This window comes from Mus caroli, chromosome 16 (genome assembly GCF_900094665.2).
Source record: "Mus caroli chromosome 16, CAROLI_EIJ_v1.1, whole genome shotgun sequence".
In the NCBI taxonomy this organism is placed as follows: Eukaryota; Metazoa; Chordata; class Mammalia; order Rodentia; family Muridae; genus Mus; species Mus caroli.
The window spans coordinates 89258919-89280963 of record NC_034585.1 but is presented as its reverse complement, the minus strand read 5'-3'; the positions used below and the strand labels follow the sequence as shown (position 1 = coordinate 89280963).

The following is a 22045-nucleotide window of genomic DNA, read 5'->3' as shown; positions in this document are numbered from 1 at the left end:
AAAAAAAAAAAAAAAAAAAAAAAATGGTGACTGTAATGACTGGCAGTAAGGGGTGAGACCAAGCAGGAAGCATGCGAGGTCATCTCAAGGCATGGTGGACAGGAACACTGCCCCCAAAAAAAGACAGTTAAGGGAGGGGAACAAAGAAATGGAGAACCAGACACATGCTGCCAAAGAAACCAGAGGTAATTCAGTGTATGTAGATTAAGTCAACCCTGCCAAATACTACCAAGCAACGACAAAGGAGAACAGGAGAGTGTTCTGGACTATCAGTAAGGACTGTGGCTGACACAGGGCCTGCAACTGGGAACAGGAACTTAGGAGCACTGAGCTGCAGGGCTGCTGAAGACAAGTGTGAAACTCTAGGAATGACAGTGTGGTGAGGGAGAGTTACCACAGGCTAGAACGATCAAAGACTCAGTGCTGTTCAACAGAAGGAGCCAGAGCCCATGAAGAAAGGAGACATGGGCCTGGCCTTCAACAAGAAGCCCAGTGAAAGCAGAGAGAGGCGAGCTGTGAGAAAGCACGTCTATAACAGTGCAGTCTGAAGATTGCACACAGGAAAGAGTCTCAGGCCTCTGCCTAAGAGTGGACAAGTTGGAAGCAATTCACAGACAACAGGAAGGAGAAGGATTCTCTGAGGATGGCTGCCTGAGACTTTGCTGAAGACTAACAGTGAGGACAGAACAATGTGACAGTTTCTCCAGCAAAACCAAGTGGCCCAGTCACAATGAAGGAATGACCACCAATCTAGCTCAGGTGGCACGCTCAGAGTCAAACTGTAGCACACGACGCAGAGGAACATTTCTCACTAAGGTCTGATGGTTTTGTCTAAACAGTAAACACCTTCCTCCTGTGCTTGAATACTTGGTCCCCAGCTGGCAGCCAGTGGCAGGGGTGAAGGCCCTACTGTAGGAGGCTGGCTTATAGAGTAGGCCTTGAGCTCTATAGCTCAGCACAGCCCCACCCATTTCCTGTTTCTTAAATGCAGAGGCCTCCTGACCCTACCACTCTGCTCCCCCCCCCCCCCGCCTGCGTCCTGTCTCCTCTGACATAAGGTGTCAATTCCTTTGGAACTGTGAGCCAGAGTATACCCTGTCATCCTTACACTGCTTCTGTCTGGGTATTACCACAGCAATGAAACATAGCTAAGATGGCATCTCCACATTTCTATCCTACCACATGTTCCACACTAACTTTAAAAATCACTTTAATATTACAAGTTTAAAAATCCAACACAAACTGATTCAGAATCAGGATGGGAATGCTGGAGGCCACAAGAAGTAACGTCAGGGCCCAGACTGCACAGCTCACAGAGAATTAGTGCATCTAGAGGTCTCGGCACCCACTGAGAGGCAGGGAGGAGGAAACTGCTGTGGTAAATGAAAAATAAACCCAGAGGAGATGGCTGGAAAGACGGTGGTGTGTGTACCCAACGCATGCTCTCACTTCTAACAAGGAGTGGAGTTTTTATTTCCTAAGCAGTGAGGACACCACACCCCTTTAGAAAAGAGGACACAGACATGGTCGTCCTGACTGGCATCCAACACAGCTAAAGCTAGCAAGGCCACGTCAGGAGCACCAGGAACACTCACCTGGGGACTGTGTGTCTCACAGTCCATGGCCTGGACAGCAGCAGCAAAGTGTCCACCGCTGTGTCGATGCTGGTGCGTCGGATCCGACCTGGCTCTCCCACTGTTACTCGTTCCCGAGGATCCACCTTTAATATCAGGACATGGAATAACTTGTGAGTTTAAAGCTAATTTTGCTCGAGTTAGTACTCTAAGACTGCACCGTACCCACTCAAAGCATGGGTAGAGAGAATACTCAGTAAGAGCAGGAGCAGAGTTAGGACTGTGTGTGAATCTCCAGCCTCTGTATAAAATCCTGGATTGACTGAACCCCAGGACTTGGGTGAGGGAGTGCCAATCCCAAGACCTCACTAGCCAGGCAGCCTGGATACAAGAGCAGGCCTCTGGGGTAGCGGGACTCTTATTTCCAAGTAATAAGGAAGACAGTGAGGGAAGACACACAGTGTCAAGACCCACACGTGACCTTAGGCGTACACATATGCACGCTTAGGTATATGCACTACTTAACACATATACAGACACATAAAACTTTCAAGCTATGGTATTAACTTGAAATATAGCACAAAGTAATTGGAGTCTTAGATGTCTTCCCACATCAACTGCTAATACAGCCAGGTTCTCCTCGGTCAAGTAAAAACTTAAGGACGTGGAAGAATAACTCCATTTAAAACCATTTAAATTTTCGGCTATATGTAGCTTTGTTTCTAACTGTCAGGCAGACAATTGTAACGAACACATTTGACAATTAAATTTTCTACTAACCATACAGATGGGGAGGTATGTTTGAGGGTACTGAATTCAGAGCCACACACACTAAGAACAGATTGAAGTAAAAGAATCCCTTGCTACCCATTTACAAAATTCAAAAAATTAGTTTATAATAAATACTCTGAAAGAATTCCACATTGGAGCTGGGCAGTGGGAACACCGGTCTTAAATCCCAACACTCTGAAGGCAGAGGCAGGAGGAGAACTCTGAGTTTGAGGCCAGACTAGCATACCAAGGGGGAGGGGGGGGTCCAGGATAGCCAGGGCTACACAGAGAAAACCTGCCTCAAAAAACAAAAAAAGGAAGGGGAAAAAGTCTCCCACCCCAGTAAGCAAAGAGAAGCATGCACGAGTGAGCGAGCCGAGCTGCGCCGTGGCGGACCTGAGCTGGAGGAGGTGCTGGAGGTGGTGCCTGAAGACTGAGACTGCTCCATCGCAGGGCTGGTAGACACACTGTTACTTGTGTTGGTACCTTCATCAGCTGTCTTCTTGAAAAAACTGTGCTGCAGGGCATAATAAGGTTGAATCCGAGTTTTGGGGTCATAATCAAGCATCCTTAAAATGAGGTCTTTGAACTTCAAGTAGTCAGCTACAGTATGACCCGATTCCCCAGCACGCCGCCCACCAGGTCCTCCGGTTTCTACTCCAAGAATATTATGAAGTTTACGGGTTCCTGGTGGTTTGTACTCCTGTTAGAGAAGAGAGAACAGAAATTGTCTCAAAGTTTGGTAGGAGAGGTACTTCAAATGTACAAGGCTTTGTGAAGAAAGACAATTATTAGAATAGCTAGACCCCACCCGTACCCCACCTCAGTCTGCACATAACACTTAAACATGTGTTTAAGAAGTCCAATACAGTTTTGAGAGAGAGGAAAGGCCTCTGAAGACCAGCAGAGCTCAGCAGCAGCAAACACTGGCCCAGCCTGAAGCTGGGTCGGTCCCGTTTCACCCAGGAACACTTTCCTTATTTTCAAGGTTGTGAAACAAGCAAGCAAGTAAACAGAGTGTGACACAGAAAATCCACAAGTATAAAACAATTACTATGCCAGCTTCTACAGAGCAGAGCAGAATGGATTCTGACCTGCCTCTCTGTATGTAACGTCTGTTTTGAGATAGGTAGGGTCTTACTGCGTAGTCTGGGCTGACTTGCAACTCACTACACATAGAACAGGCTGGCTTCAAGCTCATAAAGCTCTGCCCGCCTCTGCCTCCAGAGTGCTACAACTGGGATTAAAGGTGTGCACCACAATGCCAGCCTTGCACTGGAGAATATGCTGCACTGCCTCCCTAACACTGGCTCATTAAAGCTATGTATGCCACTCAAAGTAAAGGGATTGGTCCATTTACAAAACGGTTCGTCAGCTGCTTAACCACAGGATGGGATTGATAGATACTCATCAGTAACCAGGAACAATGTTGTCTTTCTACAAGTATCCACAGCACTACTGGAGTTTTGGTGACAGCTGTTTAAAGTCCGGAAGCAGGACAAATCACAGCTGTGCATATTCAGCAAGTGGTCTTCCACTGACCACATCCCCAGCCCCAAACAGCTACTAGCAGAAGGGCCCTGTAAGGGGAAGAGGGGTCACAATGCTAGACCCAAGCAAGGATAATTCAGACTAGTCCTGACCACACAGTAACAGCCACACAAAGGCAGCAAAAGAGCTAGAGGAAAATGTCCGGGTGCTGTGGGTGGCAATGTGTAGAGCTCTAGAGCCTCCTTCGGTCATGAACAAACAATGCTTGAAGGGGGTCTCCTCATATGGTAAAAATCCTGAGGCAAACACTAAATGCCCAGAATCAGACCGTCCTGGCCTGACAGTACGAGAAGCTTCTCATTTGCTTCTCATGGAAAATGACACAGCTCACCCATTCTCAAGTACAGAAAGATCGACTGCTTTTAAAAATAATTACAGAAAAAAGAACAGTGTCTGTAATTTAGCAGGGGAAAATGAGTTATCAATCCATACTAATAAATGGCCCAGGCAGTGGAACTGGCAGGCAAGTATTTTTAAACTAATAAATAAATGTGTAAGTTATATAGTTTAATAAGAAAAGGTAGGCAACACATGTGAATTTCAGAAAAAGGAAAACTGTAAAAAATAAGGACAAATACAAATTCTTAAACTAAAATACTAAGTGGAGAACCTGCTTTCCATTTGTGTATTGTGAACAAGCTCTAGTGACATCTTCTTCCTTTCTTTAGACAGCATCTCTCACTGGCCTGGAACTCAAAGAGTAGGTCAGAGGGTGTCAGTAATCCCCAGGCTGTCTCCCATCTCACCTACCCAGCACTGGGAAGACAAATGCACATCATCCCATTTAGGTGGATTTTTAAGGACTGGTCTATGGTTTTGTTGTCAAAAAGCTGAAGCACGTAACTGACATGTACTTCTCTCGTCTGCTGAATACTTCTAACAGCAGAACAGATCTAGAATGCTGGGAAGCCAGATTAACAAACAAAGCAGTGACCAAAAACACAGAGCAAAAAAAAAGTATACAAATTCAAGACATAAAGGCAAGGCAGGTGCTACTGCACTCCCCACTGAAGCGCTGAGGACCTGGGGCAATACTGAGCGTGGCAAAACCATGCACGCAACTGAGAACAAGAAGACTGGACAGAGTGAGTATTGCTAACAGCTGAGGATCTACAAATACATCAGTTCACAAATCCAAGAATTTCAATCACCTCCGAGAACACAAAAGAAAAATTAAACAAAAAGCGTAGGTGCATAATAACCAAGTATGAAGATAAACTGTTTAAGCACCCTGAAAGGGAAGGAAAACCACACCACAGGTAAGAACTGCTAAGAACAAACACTGACAGGAGAGAGTTTAAAACAGACAGCGACTAGCGGACTCCTCAGGCAGGAGATGCTCCAATCATAAGCACACGTTACACACTGAGAAAGAAGGAGCTGGGCTCATCTATAGTGAGCATAGATGCCGGATGGCAAGGGCCCTGCACTCAGTGTGCCTACAGCGCTTTCCTTTCCTTGAGGCAAGCAGTCGACGTGTTCTGAGGATTCTAACACATGCAGAAGTGATGTTTACATACAAGCACTTAAGAGATAGAAGGGAGTTACAACATACAAGTGATATGACAGTATCTAAGGGTAACCTGACATAAAAATGCATGTTGTCAAACACCACTAAACATTATAGCACAGCTGAGTTAAGAGCACTCATTATTTTCTCAGAGGTCCTGAGTTCAATTCCCAGCAACCACATGGTGGCTTACAACCATCTGTAATAGTATGCAAAGCCCTCTCTTCTGGTGTGTCTGACTAGTGATAGCATACTCACACTAAATGAATGAATGAATGAATAAATAAATAAATATTTTTAAAAGCTTTGCATATAGGCTTCTGAAATATAAAAAATTAAAACTTCTAAGAAAATAAACTACACAGTCAATGACAGTGTCTGCATTTTTTTTTTTTTTTTTTTGGGTATCTCTGCCCATACAGCGTGATCAACTGATTGAGGATTTATTTTTGCTGCAAATTTTAGTTTTGTTAAAAGAGAAATAAGTCAGTCACTAAGCTCAACTATGAGAAATCTCACTGTACTTATAGTTAATTAATGGGTAGTAAGTATATGTTAAGATTTAATTAAAAAAGAAAAAAGACTTACTAATTTCTGAAATGCCCCCAATAATCAATAAACAGTAATAATTATAGCTTGATTTGATTTACTCTGGAAAGACAGAGATGTGGAAACCTGGGTGGATGAATGTTCATTTAAGAGGAGAGAGAACTTACACTTAAGACAAAGTGGAAACTGACTATTCTCCAGAAGACAGAAAGCAGCGCTCATCCCTCAATGCTAGCTCAGATTGGCTGGCTCTACCTAGAACACCATTGAAGAAACCTGAGAATTTTCCACTGAGCTTTGGTTCAACAGGAAAATGGGCTGTGACTGATAAACTATATGCATGTAAGAGAGCGACTCCGAGTGTCAGTAAGCAGGTACCTTTCATCCCCTCAGCAGACTGCTATCAGCCTAAACTTGGAGACAGCTGGAGAAGCCAGTATGCCTCACTTCAATATTGACTCGGGAGGTGTCACAGCTTGTACATAGGACTGTAGTCACGGGTATAATTAGGAACTGGAAATTGTGTGGCCTACAGTTATAGTATGGAGTATGGTAGACTGCGAGACATTACAAAGCAGGTATAAAGGAGATACTAACTACGCAGAGTCATTCTCTGAGCAGCTGGGTTATAAGTTCACTTGGAGGTTCTTGCCGAGCACCTCACTTATACAGCAAGTTAAAACTAGCCTGGGCTACAAAAAAACTGTTAGAAAACAAAACAAACAAAAATATCAAAGCAAAGAAAGTACAGCTGAAACAATGTCTTGATGGGTAAAAGTACTTGCTGCTCTTCAAGAGAACCAGAGTTTGGTTTCCAGCATGTACACTGGGTAGTTAACACATTATTCCAGTCCTCAAGGGACCTGACACTCCTTTGTGGTCTCTTTCGGGTATGCACATATATACATACAAATACACACATGAATAAAAAATAAATCTTTAAAAAAAAAAAAGCAAAACAAGAGCCTTTAGACATTGAAAGACTCTACAACTAAGTAAATGTGAATTAAAGCAAAGAAACAGCACCCCAGTTCCCTGAAATGGCACCTGGTGGCAGCATCCCAAAAATACAGGATAAAATAACTAAAAGAAAAAAACTTCTCTTCAATGTTGAAAATGCAGACTACAACTATAAGGTAGTTATAACAAATGCACACCACCTCCAATTATGTCACCCGTGCGTTCTTCTATTTAATAAAGCCCAAACGAAACCAGACGATGTCTGGCAAATTGCAGAAACATAAAATCAAGATGCAAATTTTGTATCGTTTACTCTAATAAATTAGAAGATGAAAACCCCCTGTTAACTTTGTCACTGAGCAAGGAATCGGAAATCTGTCAGAAGACTCCATCATTGACTGATATCCTAAAAAAAGGATCATGAACTGCTTAAATTTAAAAATCATCTTTCTACTTAAAAAATTTAATAACTGACTACAATTATAACTTCAGTCTACATCTATGGCTTCACTCGTATGCACAAGCTTTGAGACTGACTGATTCAGTACTGAAGTATACAGGCTTCATCAGCTGTCTCCAAACACAGGCAGGTAGTAGTCCGTCTGCTTTTACTGAAAGCCAAACAACTCTGACCATTAATTAAGCAAACACTGGCCCAGTGCACAGTCAGCTCAACTACAATCAACTTTTGAACAAAATACTTTCTTAAAATTGATAACTATAATACAGTTGGCAAGAAAATTCAAGGAGCTATGAAAACACAGCTCTGATGAGGAAACAATAAAAGAGAAAAAAGGGTGGTGGGGGAGGGAGAAAAGGGGAAAGGAAGTCTCCACCAAGAGTAAGTGCACCCCCATTTTACCCGTTTTCCATCTTTGGTCTTCTTTAAGCTCCAAGTGCCATCGGGCAACTTCTCAAAGAACTTTCTTGCTTTCGGTGCTTGGTCAAGAATATGAGCAGGTGGGATGCCCAAGACTTCCACTATTTTATTCATCTGATCGACCTGTATTAAAAACAAACAAACAAACCCTGTAATTTCAACTGTACACTCATCCACTTCTGCTTGTCAACTCTCTCCTAGATAAGAGTGCACATATCTGTGTAAGGCTGTGTTGTGTACACTGAGGATGGATACACCGTGGAAGCTGAGGATGGATACACTGTGTACACTGAGGATGGATACACTGTGTACATTGAGGATGGATACACTGTGGAAGCTGAGGATGGATCACTGTGTACACTGAGGATGGATACACTGTGTACATTGAGGATGGATACACTGTGGGAGCTGAGGATGGATACACTGTGGAAGCTGAGGATGGATACACTGTGGACTCTTGAGGATACACTAAAACCAACAGATATAATACATTTTTGCCCTCACATTCTGCACACTCAACAGAAGGGAAGGTAGAGAATCAGCAAATAAGAATACAGATCCACAGTGTACCTTGGGACCTCAAATACAGTGGAAAACACTGAGATAGAAAGGAAGGAAATTTTAAGGGTCAGGTTTTGAAGTTTTAAAGAACCAATAAAAATGTCTTACTAACTTACAGACATTAATTAAATTACAGTTTAAGTGAAAACTATGCATTCATGCTACAGTGCAACTACCATAAGGCTAGAAACCATGCTTACTGACATAATACAGCAGGGTAAACAGAGGAAGAGCCTGTTTTGGAAAAGGCTAACTACAAACATAGTCAAGCCTCCTCAAGGAACTGGTCTGAGCAGGATTAGCCCCAACCCTATGGATGCACAAATCCACAGGTGTTCAAATCTCTTATACAAACATGCTATCTGTAAATAATTTGTGTGCATTCTTTCATACTTGAGATCTTTGCTAGGTTTCTTATAATTACAAATGCTAGAAAAAGTCATTACATTATACTATTTAGAAAATCCTTACACAGGGAGAGGACCAGAACATGTTTAGGACAGGTAAAATTCCTACTATGATGGACTCGGTTTACACCAGTAACAGTTACACTGCGATTCAATTAACCTAAAGACTGTATTTCAACATTAAGACGTAACTAATCTCAAGTTTAATAAAACTTAAATTTAGGTATTTGCACTCTATTGTCTCACAGATAAATTCTAAACATGAAAAGATTTGCCTGGAGTAGTTTTTGACCAATCACTTCTCTACCTATACATATGCAATTCTTTAAACAATTATTTTTCGTTGAACTCAAAGACGAAGAACCTGAAGGGGGCAGAGAGACCACAAAAACTGAGTCTCCATGCATGGGAGATGAGAAGGGGCTAGGGGAAGGTTGCACTGGTGGCACAAAGGCTCCATGGAAAGCTGACTGAGAGCAGTGTGCAGTGCCATCTGGGAGCCAGCACTTCAAGACAGGAAGAACAGTGTAGGGGCAAAGCAGGGTTTGTGGTTGGTGTTCAAGGAGCCGCAGCAAGAGAAGACTATGATGAGTCAGAAGCAAAGGAACAGAGGAGAGGAGACACTGCAGAGACCCCTGCACAGAGTGAAGAGGAGAATGCCAAACACAAAAGAGGACTTTGGCTCTGACAATGAGAAAATTGGGAAGCCACTGGATTCTCAGATGATCTCAGACGATTCTCTGTTTAATACTAAGGAAGTTACCAGTTATAAGATACAATTACTTAAGTTCAAATAAAAACAAATATGAAGCTGCTTCCACCTTGCTCGTGAGCTGAAGTTAAAACTAAATGCAGAGAAGAGGGTGGTGACGGGAGATGGTGTGCATCTGATCAGTCATTTGAAAGATTAAGTTTGAAGACCACTAGAGCCCCAGAATTGAGGGCCAGCCCAGGTAACATGACAACTTACAAAAATCTCAACTTAACAAAAATAAGAACATCCAGAGTTAAGTCATTTAGTCTTTGTTTTCTCTCATATAACTCAAAATTTAGATTAAGATCCTCAATGATCAACTTTTCCACAAAAAGCAAACAAGCTCAGCTGACAGCAAGAGCGACAGTTCCCTTTACTCTTCCAAAAACCCTCCAGCCTCTGTTCTCAGCTTCGGAATCTCTCAGGAACACAAAGTAGCCTGCAGATGTGCAGTCTCTCTAACGCCCAGAATCCTAGTAGATCTCAAACAACTCAGGCAGCATCTACGACTGCACTGTGTACTGCTTTTGAAGGACTAAATCCCAGCATCTGGGTTTTAATCAGGGTTCACAGCACTGACTAGTGCTAGGGTGGCCTCATTTCCTCACCACATAGTTAAGCTTTCTATTATGTTACGTAAACCTGAAAATGTCTATGAAATGCCACTTTCTGGTTAGTTTTCTGTTTCCCTTCAGTAACATATTAAGTATCTTAATTACTAGTTCAGAAGCCTACCATTACGTAACTGACAAAGAAGAAAAATTAAAAGAATGTAAAATAAGATCAACTGACCTTAGACAAATGATCAAGCTCTTAATAAGATGTCTTCCTATGAGGACAACTTTGAAAAGACACTGTCACTACAGAGTACCCTTTACCTACCTCATTGGCACCACTGAACAGAGGCTCTCCAGTGTGCATTTCAACCAAGATACATCCAAGGGACCACATGTCGATAGCAAGGTCATAAGGCATTCCCAGTAGCACCTCTGGAGACCGATAAAAGCGACTCTGAATATACTGGTATATCTGAAACATATTTCAAAGTAGTATTAATTCGATATGCCTTATTTATAGTTATATTCAATATTGAGTTAAGAAAACTACTTATAGCAACAGAAAAGCTAAACATCAAACTATAAACATGTGAAACAACTAAACATTTCAAAGGAATAAGCAAACAAGAAGTTGGTTGAAAATTCAGACGCTATCATGTTGTCCAGTCAGTAATCAGGAGAAACAATGAGCCAAGCCATTACCCTGCATGCTCTGGGGCCTACCTCACCTCAGCGGTAGGGAGCAGCGTGGGTGAGGACTTGGGTTTGATTCCCAGCAAAGATCGAGACTACGAGACTACAAATACCCTAATTGGAAACATTTTGGACATAGAGTGTTCAAACCACACTATGTTTCTGAGAGTTTCTAGGTGAAGGAAGTCACCTACCTGACTACTTTTTGGTCAAGCAGGTTTTTAAACCAAATCCCTGAGGGCCCTCTCCCATGCATACACTTCTCTTCCTGCCACCTTCTGACTCTGACCCAGTACAATACATCCATGGATCTCAAAAATAATTCACATGCAACACCAATACACGTCAGCAGTTAAAAACTTAATGGCTGAAAGGGATAAGTTATCTCAGTTTGTCTAGACAGAGATAATAGTGTTTGATGTTAGGACTGAACATATGATTTAGTTTAAATTGATGGGAAAAATTGCTAACTGAAAAATCTACTGCCAGCGTTGTCACAGTGGGCATGTGTCTCCATACAGTGTGCTTGCTCAGGCAACTCTAGGCTTTTCAGCAGCATCTGAAACTGTACATTTTGCCTTCAAATTCAATTTAAAAATTACCTCCACAATTATATAACTTTGCTATTATAAGATAATTTGCAGAATGACAAAAGCTAAGTCTGCTAACTAAACTGACTACACACTTTGCTCTACTTAAAACCTAGATACAAGCAGAACAAAATAGAAGCTTTACAAGCTTGGAAAGCAAGAACTGTGGATGCCAATAAAAAAATAGTAACACTACAATGTTAGATTAAAATAATTCTAATACCTTTATGTAAATAGAAAAGGCATTAAAAATGAATCAAGTACTAACAGAAGCATCCTTGACCTCATTCCAGAAGACCTGGGGCTTCTGTCTGCATGTACAACACACCGTTGGTATAGATGTCCTAATGCTACAAACTATAGCAGAGAGAGTCTGCTTTCCTGAGCCAGATAAATTAAATCACAATAGTTTTTAACAGTGTAAAGAAAACCAGTTCTGATGTGTTCAATCTATAGCAATTCTAACTTAGTGGGGTAAGGTAAGAAGACTTAAACTTATTTATCAAAACAAACAGGTATACCACCTATGCTGTACCATAGCATGTACCACACCATGATAACCAAAACCATTTGTGTGTACTTCTTGGTGTTTAAGGAACATTTATCTTGGTGACTTAAGAGAAGGAATTTCTAGTCAAGATCCTAGTTTAAGTTAGAATTACTCAAATTTTATATTAAAAGCTCCATTTGAGAGCTATAAATCACCTAATATTTCACTCTTTTATCTCTTTCTTTAAAATTTTCTAGCATTAAACATAATTTTAAATATCCACTTAAAAAACTCTTCCAATTCAAGTATTGCTATCTGGATTTTAAACAGACATCAGCAGGATGTGAAGCATAAGCTACCTGTTCAAGATGAACAACATCCACCAACAGCCTCCAACCGTAAACACATCATTCACGCCATTCTAAATAGCTACGCTGTTCTACCTAATCCTATGTTAAGTCACAAGTCCTAAAGGAATACTTACCCTCTGCCCCAACTGACAAGAGCTGCCAAAATCAACAATCTTGATTGCACTCCGCTTGGGGTTACACAGAAGGATGTTCTCAGGCTTTAAGTCACAGTGAATGATACTAAGTTCTGGAGTCGCAAGAAAAAGCAATGCTGTGCACATCTGTTGCGCAAACTTTCGTGTTAGGTTCAAAGAGACCCCTCGGAAGTTGGTGTTTCTCAACAAATCATAGAGATTATAGGACAGCATTTCAAACACTAAACAGAGATGGTTTCGAAACATAAAGTGGCGTTTCAAATGCACTGAAAGAGAAAAGAAAATTTCACCTAAGTTACACACACTGGTAAGACAAGCATTAGTGTATACTTGGGTGTGTTCTCCATCCCCAGCACCGCACCACTTGGTGCAGGGTGGAAACCGGGTTAGTCTGGAGGTCAGCCCCTAACAGTTGACTAAGAGGATCTAAACCACTCTTCCAAGTTAAACAAGTGCAGTGTCTATCCAAAAAAAATAAGAAATAAAAAATAAAAAATGCATAAGGTAGCCCCGAATGGTGGCACACACCCTTAATCTCAGCACTTCCGGGATAGAGGAAGATGGGTCTCTGAGTCTGAAGCCAGCCTGGTCTACAAAGAGAGTTCCAGGACAGCCAGGGCTACACAGAGAAACCTGTCTCAGAAAACAACAAACAAACAAACAAACAAACAGCCCATAAGGTAACAAAGTACCACCTTATAAACCTCATGTGCTGAGACTGACCATGACAGCACTGCATCTAACCGCCCTGTCCACTGGCTTTGATGAATGTGTAAGCTGTGTGTACAAGGGCTACTGCTTACAGACAGCAGCATACTTTTGTGCTTTAGGAAAACATAGCAAGTATCTGGAAATCATGAAGACTTGGTGAAGACTGTGTTCTTGGGAATCCATAACCTATGTATTTATTATATTCAGTAAATTGAAAAAGGAAAAATCGTCTATAAGACTAAAAATTTTAGAAAAACCTGTGAAGGACAGGTAAGCGGCAATGGCTTCTGCCCTCTCTGAGGTCAGTAATAAACCAGACTGTGCTCAAGTACATCAGGGTCAAATAACGTCACCCAGAGACGCACGCACGCACGCACGCACGCATTCTCACACACACCAGCAAGTGCCTGTAAGTCAGCTTGATGTCAAGCTAACAATGGTAAGAGGGCTCCTCACTATGGTCTCATGGTATCTCAAAAAGAACTCTCTCTACAGAAAAAGAGGACAGTATTCAAACAGCCACTGTGTGAGGATCACACACACACTGAGTCTTGGCACAGTAACAGACTGCCTAGAGCAGCCCACATTCTGTAGCTGTTTGGATATCATTCATGCTATAAGTGATCTAGAGTTGGGATAAGTCCCACAGGAAGCACTCTAGGTGGCTCACATGGAGTCCACACTACTTCTTGACACTGTAAAGTAGTAAAAACTCCATCTTTAAAAGCTGCCTAAGGGAATGTACTTATCTGTTCTTAATCACCTCACAGTTCCTAGGTTTAAAACTAAACACAGCTCCTTCAGCCTCCACAGACACAGGCCCTGTAGGGGTTTTAATCTCCTGATAAGCAGCAACCACAAAAGAAATGCAAAAGCTGACTGAAATCAAAACACCAATGCGATTCTCAAAGTCACTCAAGAAGCTGAGCAACTGAGGACCCCCTTCCAGTGCTGACAGCTCTGACAGCTCTGCACCCTTCATGCTAACCACTCATTTACTGAGAATCTGCAATGTACTCGCAGGAAAAACGTTACTGAAGAAAACTCAAACACAGATACTCATCTTTTTCAATGGATACTGAAAAAAATGGAGAGGTGGAAGAATCTTTCCCAATAAATGAAATGAAACTGCTTTTAACCAGACCACTGTCACTAAATATTCTAGAAAAGAAATTATCCTCTAAAGAAGTGAGTGTAAAGGAAGGACAGGAGAGATTTCAACTCCTGAGAAGGAATTGAGCTCTGACACTCCATGGCACAGTAACCATAAACAAAATCACAAACACACACACAAACAATGAGCCCTTCCCCAGGCCTGAACCTTGAGGAAGGCACACGTCCATTCAAATACAAATAAATGGCAGTTTAAAAAGTTGTATGTACAGTTTGTACAACCTTTTGTGCCACTTAAAATAAGTTACACTACATGGCAGGTGTTTTTTAAAAGTCAAATCTCAAGGTCACCAGAATAAATTTTATCCACCAACTGCCTTAAAATTAAATTGTACCATTAATTAGAAACCTGAAATTTAGGGTACATGTCAAGCAACACGGCTGTGTCTAACGTTCTTCTGTTGCTGTTTTCATCCAATACAGACCCCTCAGTTTTGTTCTGAGTCACTACGAACTTCCTATAATTCTTTTTGTTGTTGCTGTTGTTGATTTTTTTTGTTGTTGTTGTTGTTGTTTTCCCAGACAGGGTTTCTCTGTGTAGTCCTGGCTGTCCTGGAACTCACTCTATAGACCAGGCTGGCCTCGAACTCAAAAATCCGCCTGCCTCTGCCTCCCAAGTGCTGAGATTAAAGGCATGCGCCACCACTGCCCGGCTCCCATATTCTTTAAACAAGAATATGGACAGTCAAAATAGAAGGCACAGGCATGGAAAGACGAGGAGGCATGCCCAGAGACCACTACAAACTCAAGCATCCTTTGATGCCCCTTCAACAGAACCGCTAGCTCTGCACTGAATCAGACACACCCAGTGTCATCAGGATGGTCCCCATAGTTGTCAGAGAAGACACCAAGGAGGCAAAGAAAAATGGCCCAAGCTCCCTTCCCTGGACAGGAATATGAATCTCACCAAGGTAGTGTGAATTGTCACCAAGGGTACAGTGTGAATTGTCACCATGGGTACAGTGTGAATTGTCTGAGGCTACAGTCAGTCAGGCAGCTCTGGGAGCCGTGAAACAGACTCATGGCTTCTTTAATGATGCCCACTGCTTGAACCCAGTTTTACCTATGACACTGCATTTCCCATTGGAGCATTACTTATCAACGTCAATGTTGCTGCTCCTCTTTGCGCACATACTCTGCACTCAATATTAGTGATGCTCAGTAATTTATTACAGCAGCTAAACATTAAAGTTGCCACAAAACTTGTGGTAAATTGGGCCCTTCACATTTGCTGTGGAAACAATGTATTTGTGTGTAGTGCAGGTTTTTCCCCCATTTACATTATTTGGAAGTGTTTGGGACACCGAGTCTAAACTTCAGGGACAATGAAAGTCATTAGTTTAGGCACCACTATTATAAAAGAGAGGCACTGAAATGATTTACATGATGAAATAGTCCTAAAGTCGGCCTAACAGGCAGTCTACACACTTCCCAACAATGCCATCTCTATAAATAAGACAGAATCTTTCCTTGTCATCAGGACTGCTGTGGTGCATCTGTACTGTGGGAGCAGAACTCTGTCTCCACCCTGTCCTTTCACACCTGTCCCCACAGCCACTACAGTTGCTCCTCACAATACTTGTACACATACATAAATGTATGTATGTATGTATGTATGTACACAGAAATAAAGTAGGAAACATATATTAGAAGGTGTTTTGTCTGTAAACCAACTGGCTCTCTTAAGTTCCCAATAGTCTTAATTCTCTGGCTGTTTTGTTTCCTGTGGGAAGATGGCATGACAATGGAATAAATACTGAGATAGGACTCTGCAGGAGCTGATGCAGATCCCAGCTACAGAGCCCCAAGACCATTTATGTTTACTACTGAAAGGAATTTTTCTCTAATCTAAGGCTCAGGTCACCTTCCTGTGGGAAGACCAGAGGTAAAGCAGCAGGGGAGATAGGGTAAGTGTGCTGTGGTGTGCTCTCAATGTGGCGTGGCTATAATGAGGCCAATACCTCACTCACAAAGTCTGGGAAGTTCAGACAGATTTTAAAAAGTCTTAGGCATTCACAGTGCACTAGCAAGTCGCCTGACAGTGGTTCCCTGGACAAAGACACATGAGAGCACACAATGGGCACCTGTGAGGTGTGACGTGGGAAACCACCAAACAGTCCCCCAGACACCCTGCAAAGCACCCACAAACTGAAACAGCTTATGTTCTCCAATAGGTCAGGCCCACTGGAATTCAAGGCATCGTGATGAGCCCTTACCTATGTAGTACTTCATTTCAGTGTCGTGTTTGTTCATGAGCTCAAGCAGCCGCACTTCTATCTGGGCTTGATTCAGAAACGCTTTCTTGTTCTTGATGATTTTAATGGCAACCCATTCTTGCTCCACTCTGTCATAAGCTTTCACAACCTACAAAACAAAACAAGTGATCATCAGTTTCACTACAGCATCACCGTTTATATCCCTCCTCCGTCACCTAACTGCATTCTGATGTTTCTGCAGCTGCTGCTTCTCCTCAACAGATCATCTACTTTACCACAAGGCAACTAAATCCATTTTGTTTAATTGAATGTCCTCTTGTATCCTCCCTGCAGTATTTCTAACTATCCACAGAACTTAACAAAATGGAAACTGTTTTCTTCCCTCGAAAACAAAATGACTGCTGCCTGATGAAGGCTGAGTTGAACCTTCACTTTTTCTTACTAAAATCAACGTGTGTGTGTGTGTATGCATGTATATGTGTGTGCATCTATGTGTATCTTTTTTAAGTAATACAACTTACTCGGCTAGTGGGTTTTTTTTTTATTGTTATTATTGAGATAGTGTCTCTCTGTTTGACCCTGGATGGCCTAGAACTCAGTATGAAGACCAGGCTGGAGTCAAAGTCACATATCTTCCTGCCCTTGTCTCTCCAGTTCTGGGTTTACTGCTATCTACTGCCACTTCCAGCTCAACTATTCTTTTAATGTAAAAAATTTTTTATTTAGTCCTAAGAATAAAAAAAAAAAGTTCTAATGTTTCTTAGAAAGCAGATAATTTTCTAATTTTAGATTCTCATTCATGAAAACAACGACGTAAGAGAATTAGTTTATGAAAAAGTTACCAGTAAAGAACTCTGAGGGAATGTTGTAATTAGAAGATGTTTTAAAACTCTTCTACTCAAACACAAAGGTTAGACCTGACGAACACATTACCCATCTGCAGCACAGTAGGCTGAATAGGCCACATTTCAAAAAGTCTGGAGGTAAAAGAACCTAAAAAGGCCCCAAAGTGAAGACTGACAACCACTGTATCAGCAAAGAGGAGTCTGCTCCACAATCGCAATCACTCAAGGTCAAATATACTGGAAATGATGTTCTACACAGCTGGAGTGGAAACTGACTCAATTCTGAACATTGTACCTGCTTCCTTTTTTATGTCAGAAGCTACGTCTTTAAACACGTGACCAAGCAGCGCTGATATTCTCTTTTATTTTGGCAACAACTATGCCGAGTTTAGTAACAGCGGCAGGTGAGTAGCCAAAGGTCTATGGAACAAATGTAGTTCTGGAAATGTTCAATGTGTAGTTAGGACTAATAAACAATGGCTAAAAGAAGTAAGAAAAGTCCTTTATTTGACAGACCCCAACCGAAAATTTAGATAAATTTGGTAGCATCCATATGGTGAGTGCCAGGTCCTAGCTATGAACATACACCAGTACATATCTCTGCGTGTCAGGTAAACAGAACAAATGTGTACACGCTTCCATACTGTGCTCCTCTGCTCTGAGCGAGAGAGAGACAAGCAGGCTAAGCTAGAGAGGAAAGAACAGGCCCTGGCACTGCGGGGTCAGAGGGAGCAGCACAGCCAGAGCTCCCATGGCAGAGGGAGCAGAGGAGGAGGTCCTAGTAGGAGTAAATGTGCAGATGCTGGAGCACTTCCCAGAGTGGGGGCTGCACTCCTTGCATTTGCAGGGGTTCCCAACCCTCGTTAAGAGGCAGGCCTCAACAGTGTTTTCCTAAGGGCTTTATAGAAAAGTGAAGACTTCTGACAGTCAAGAAAAATTGATAAAGAGGGATTACTAAAATATTATGAAAACCTTGACTCAGAAGAAAAAGGTGACAGACTTCTTCATGGTGTAGAAAGGAGCAGATACACACGTGCCCTAAGAATCTGGTCTTGCTGCATGCACAGTGCTGGAGGTCTCAATGGTGAGGGCAGAGCTGCCTCTGTGTTTCCAGCCCTCTCCTAAGTTCCAGTCTATGACTGCTAGAACCAACAATGTACTTTTACCCTTAGCACAATTGTGTGTGACACGTGAATATCACCTCACTCGCTCAAGAATATATCTTGCTTTCTCTCAAGGCTAGCACGTCATCACATCCAGACTCACAGGTGTGCGTCTGTCTTCTGACATGGTCTCGAGTACTGCAGGGGCCTCAAACTGAGCCTGACTGTGAGTCTATCCCGGGTTTGTACAGCAGTGGTACAGCTGGTGTTTGATCGACAGCAGCACAGGGGAGCTTCATGACATCACTCTAACCCCACTCTGCTGTACTCAGGAAGAAGTGTATTTAGACCACATGCAATTACCTAAACAATGGCGGTAGCAATAATCCAGGCCTCTAACATCAACAGCTTAGCAACTGGGCCAGGGTGGCACTGGCTAGCCAGAAAGCTTTACACAAGTGCAAGAAGTGGCAGCTTGCTGCCATCTAACACTAAGAAAGCTGAAGAGGGAACAAGGCCTGTGCAGACCGCTTCCCAATGGAGACAAAGGAGGGAATGAGCACTTGTGGGAGAGCATGGAGTCTAGGTGTTTAGATGAAGACAGGAAAACGCTGGGTTCAGAGAATGAAGAGAAAAGCCAAACCCACTGCCGTCACCCATGCAGAAGAAAATCAATGCTGTGCTCTGGGGACAGGAAGGAGACCCCGGAAGCATGGTAAAACCCAGAGCCCAGCCCCAGCCCCAGCCTCAGGAAGAAGAGTGCTTGCTGTGCTGCCTCAGAGGGCTCAGCAGGCAGAAGGCACCCATCTAAAACAATGAACAACTGAGAGACTTACCTGTCCAAATGAACCTTTGCCTATTAAGGAGTCGATTTCATACCGATCCATCCACTTTTCCCCGTTTTTTACAATATAATCATAGTTATCATCATCGTAACCATCATTGTAAACCTTCCGCTCCTTCTTATGACTGGAATCGTCCCCCTGGCCCTGTTGGTGTCTTCTCTTCTTTTTTGCATAGTAAACCTTTAATAAATATATACAAAGTTAACTATGAGTTAAATCACTATTGAGGATGTATTTTACAAGTATACTCCCAACAAATCAGTATGAAATGGATAAACCATTCTTTTTAAATAAAAAATGAGAAACAAAATAAAGACCTTCAACAGTTGATATCTGAATACAAAAACATAACCAATAGGGACATGTTTATAATGAAATGTAGCGCTATACTGCAGATATACTTATAGATAAGAGATACTAAGTGACTGGTCTAATGTATTCCATTAATGAAGAATCAAAGTAACTCACACTTTTGTTAGTATATGGCATAACTTGCATACAGTGGGATTACACAGATCTTAGAAACACAAGGAACCCCCAAACAAAAGAAGTAACATTTCATTCCCCCAAAGTTGAACTCAATGTTCAAGGTCTTTCTTGCCCTCTTCTCCAGGTAATGGTAATTTGATATTTTATCTTATAGTAAAAGATTTTAAAAATACAACTTTTAAATGTCAATCAATTAGTGTTTTACTAAAATCATCCAATTTCCATGTCCAGAAGAATGTAATGATGAATAAAACCCATACCTATTCTGTCTTCATACCTCCCAGCCTTAAGCCTTTGTGGTCAATTGAAAAGCAAGTTTTTCTTATAGCTTAGTTATGAAAGCTAATGGGGTGACAACAATAACATTCCAAGAAACTGGTATCTTGATACACTGTGGCAAGACTGCTGATAAATGAGCCTCAGCAAAGATGCTAGTAACAACACTTTAACTTAGTTTGATAACAATTCATCACATGTTAACAAACTGACATTGACACGCTGTGAGAAACAATGTCCCAGATACTTCCAGATACTCACAAGGTATAATAAACAAGTATGTATTCATCTACTTCAGGAGCACTCTTGAGGCTTTCTAACTTTCTCTTGACACACTGCTGAAACAGCAGGCTGAATGGAACTGAGCTGCTGCAGCGAGTGCTTCTACACACCATCAACATCTCTCTAACACACTGGCTCCAGTGGGGAGGCAGGGCATTGTCTACACTTTTTTGGAAAACTCTCACTTAACACTTAGTTATAAAACTAGAGTTGACCAGAAGCAAATGCCAATGAAACAGATAAGGTCCAAACACTACAACAGAAAATAATTTAGTGGCAACAAGCCAAGTTACAATAGAAATAATTCAATGTACACTCTTTTTTTGATATTTGCCAATATAATTTTTTGAATATCTTACCATGGAAAGACATGGATAAAAGAACACATACAGTTAAGCATGGTGGCTTCTACCTGTAATCTCAGCATTCAGCAGGCTGAGGCAGGAGGACTGCTGTGAGTTCAAGATCAGCTTAGGCTACACACTGAGATCCTGTCTTGAAAATAAGGAAATATTTTTCTTTTTTAGAAAAGTATAAGAGACATGACAGAATTTTTGATTAGATGAAATAAAGCAGGTCCTTTTAACTTAATAGTCAATGATGTCAGAATTTTAAATTTAAGCAAAAGTACTTTTTTGTAATTATTAGTCCCTCTTTCTTGCCCTGAGGAAAGCATTAGAAATAGCTCAGTGTGATAAATATGCCTTTGAAGAGGAAGTTAGCCACAACTTTCTAATCTGTGGCCTTTGCTAATACATTTTTTATTGTTGTAATTATCTATAAATCATTAACTTATTAGAATTTATAACATCCATAAAAATTCAAAGCTCCTTCCAAAAAATATACTTACACTAGATTATACATTCTCAAAGTTATTTCTTTTATCTGGATTCTAAGGAAAAGAACTTCTGGAGCAAATAAATGAAATTGGGAGATAATATGCCTGGAATAACTACGAAGGATCCTGTTTCTTCAAGCAGCTGAATTATAGGTACATCTACAATCCTAAAGACATGTGATATTGAACCACATACCTTCTCTACTACAATTAGCCCTATGAATAATTATTTGAATAATTATAAATTATATGAATAATATAATTCAATGATAATTAGAAATAAAACACATTTAGTTGTCTAAAGGGGAATCAAAAAACTTGTCCCTTGATCTATTGAAAATAAAGATACTATAGCAAATCAATACTCTTACCTCATTAATATGCTTGTATGTTTTGATCAAGTCCACAGAGAGTTTTCTCAGAGGAGCAGTTGCTGGATCACGGAAGGTTTGGGGCATCCGCCTCTGTAACATGACAATGTCAGGCATCACCTTAAATAGACAGAGAGACTAGCAGTTTAACTACACTGCAGTCAGTATTGGACACCCTCTACCACAGCCTAGTCAAGTTCCCACTACCATAATCTAGTAGTCAAATCCAATCTACCATAAACCCGGTAAAGCTCCTTCTACCAAGATCAATTCAAGTTGACTTAATGTGTCTAAAAACACACATTTGTATTAAACTATACATTCTCAAAGTTATTTCTTTTATATGGATTCTAAGGGAAACAACTTCTAGAGCAAATAAATGAAATTAGATAATATGCCTGATGTCTGTGTTTGGGCCATTTCCCCAAACAGTTGAATTATAGGTACATCCACAATCTTGAGGACATGTGCTACTGACCCACATACTTACTCGACTACAATTAGTCCTATGACAATTTCTTTTTCTGAATTCTTTCCAAGGCTT

The 22045-nt window shown here is 41.4% G+C and overlaps 1 protein-coding gene across 5 annotated transcripts in view; it reads right to left on the bottom strand.

Annotated features, from left to right (window-relative positions):
* Dyrk1a (dual specificity tyrosine phosphorylation regulated kinase 1A) overlaps positions 1-22045 on the bottom strand; it is a 122241-nt gene that overhangs the window by 6886 nt on the left and 93310 nt on the right. For 3 of the 5 annotated variants that reach the window (XM_029470578.1, XM_021185336.2, XM_029470577.1), the window contains exons 4-11: positions 21502-21621; positions 19237-19425; positions 16453-16600; positions 12332-12618; positions 10400-10546; positions 7778-7918; positions 2742-3048; positions 1596-1720 (exon numbers count right to left, since the gene is read on the bottom strand). In XM_029470578.1, the coding sequence (XP_029326438.1) occupies positions 1596-1720; positions 2742-3048; positions 7778-7918; positions 10400-10546; positions 12332-12618; positions 16453-16600; positions 19237-19425; positions 21502-21621 (1464 nt within the window). The remainder of the gene's footprint in view (positions 1-1595; positions 1721-2741; positions 3049-7777; positions 7919-10399; positions 10547-12331; positions 12619-16452; positions 16601-19236; positions 19426-21501; positions 21622-22045) is intronic. The other 2 variants (XM_029470580.1, XM_029470579.1) reach the window with 1 other exon arrangement.